The 1,401-nt window shown below is 33.8% G+C and overlaps 2 protein-coding genes across 3 annotated transcripts in view; one reads left to right on the top strand and one right to left on the bottom strand.

Moving 5' to 3' along the window:
• The window catches only part of LOC118735597 (cardioacceleratory peptide receptor), a 170,288-nt gene that overhangs the window by 64,722 nt on the left and 104,165 nt on the right, over positions 1–1,401 (top strand). The window lies entirely within an intron of this gene.
• LOC118735604 (sodium-coupled monocarboxylate transporter 1) overlaps positions 1–1,401 on the bottom strand; it is an 11,050-nt gene that overhangs the window by 1,531 nt on the left and 8,118 nt on the right. The window contains exons 3-6 of one of the 2 annotated variants that reach the window (XM_036465463.1): positions 423–488; positions 300–351; positions 156–223; positions 31–80 (exon numbers count right to left, since the gene is read on the bottom strand). In XM_036465463.1, the coding sequence (XP_036321356.1) occupies positions 31–80; positions 156–223; positions 300–351; positions 423–488 (236 nt within the window). Of the gene's footprint in view, positions 1–30; positions 81–155; positions 224–299; positions 352–422; positions 489–752; positions 1,293–1,401 lie in introns of those variants that run through there. The other variant, XM_036465455.1, reaches the window with a different exon arrangement.

Below are 1,401 nucleotides of genomic sequence, written 5' to 3'. Positions count from 1 at the left end.
TTTATACAGATGGCCAATATTGAGCCATACATTATAAAGCTCTGTACCACATCTGTCCAGATCACAGCTTTCAAACCACCCTTAACAAAAAAAATAAATAAAAATAAAAACTATGAGTGAAATCAAATCAGCCTCGCTATCAGCCATAAACTTACCACGCAAGTATAAAAGGTACATATAAGACACACTACCGGTGTTATGATGTGTATATCGATTCCAGATACTAAAATGGCAAACAAGTATAGTAGTCTAAATTATTCATTATCACGAATTCCAAGTAGTGGACTAATTAACCTCACCTTGATTAAATGTCAAAGCTGGCACATATACTGCAACAGGTAACCAGAGAACCTTCAATTTAAGAAATTTATCACTAATTAGGCGCACTATTTAAAAGGAAAACGAATAGCTGACCAACTCACCATTCCAACAATGAATAGGACAGATCCGAAATAGCGTACACCGCGACCAAATCGCATTTCAAAGTACTAATAGATAGATAAACAATATTAGGCTAGAATCGAAAGTATGTGAGTATAGATTTAAGAGTTTAAAATTTTTAAAAACACAATGATGTATGTAAGTATGTATATAAGTATTTAACAAATACACTTCTTAGAAACAAGTTTCCAAAGTATTTTAGTGTGTACCAATGCATATATATGTACATATACATGTATCTATACTTACAAATAGCCATGTACTTATGAAAAATTAATCACACTTTTTATAAGAACAATTAGTGTATACTATATTTCTTAATCCTACTTTCAATACAACACAGAAATCGCTTTAACATTTCTAGTTCGTAAGACAATCATTAGTTTTCAAGGCGTTTACAGGAATCTATAAATTCGGTTGCCGCACCTTCAGATAACCAGAGCTGCTTAGAATTTTTCCGACAAAGGGTGAGAAAAGCTCAATATTCATATTCCTAGGATCATTATGTCCTAAAAAGGGTGTCAGCAAGCCAGCAAATATCACCGTTAAGAAAGTACCTACCGCAACATAGAGCATAAATGTCATATGGTAGATATACTGCAAAGGCTTCTTGGGGCTGAAAAAAATATATATATATTTTAACATCAATAAGTGTCCTTAAGAGTTAAAAGCACTTGCCTGTTTTCAATTGACTTTATAGGTGTTGTGAAGTTTTCGAAAAAATATTTACAACCATAAGTGCTAACAGGTTTTTCGTCGTAATGTATCTCTCCTTCGGAAATTGCTAACTGCGCCCGGATGCAGATCCAAGCAACAACACATGTTGACGCAATGCCTCCTGCCAATGCACTCTGCAGATGTAAAGAGAGCGCCTATCAAATAAAAACAATTGGTTTATGACAAAAAACACTACTAACGGGTGATTTTTTTGAGGTTAGGATTTTCATGCATTAGTATTTG

The sequence above is a fragment of the Rhagoletis pomonella genome, unplaced genomic scaffold (assembly GCF_013731165.1).
Source record: "Rhagoletis pomonella isolate Grant_MI unplaced genomic scaffold, Rhpom_1.0 Rhpom_scaffold_00001, whole genome shotgun sequence".
NCBI classification, from domain to species: domain Eukaryota; kingdom Metazoa; phylum Arthropoda; class Insecta; order Diptera; family Tephritidae; genus Rhagoletis; species Rhagoletis pomonella.
This window is presented reverse-complemented; position numbering and strand designations above follow the sequence as displayed.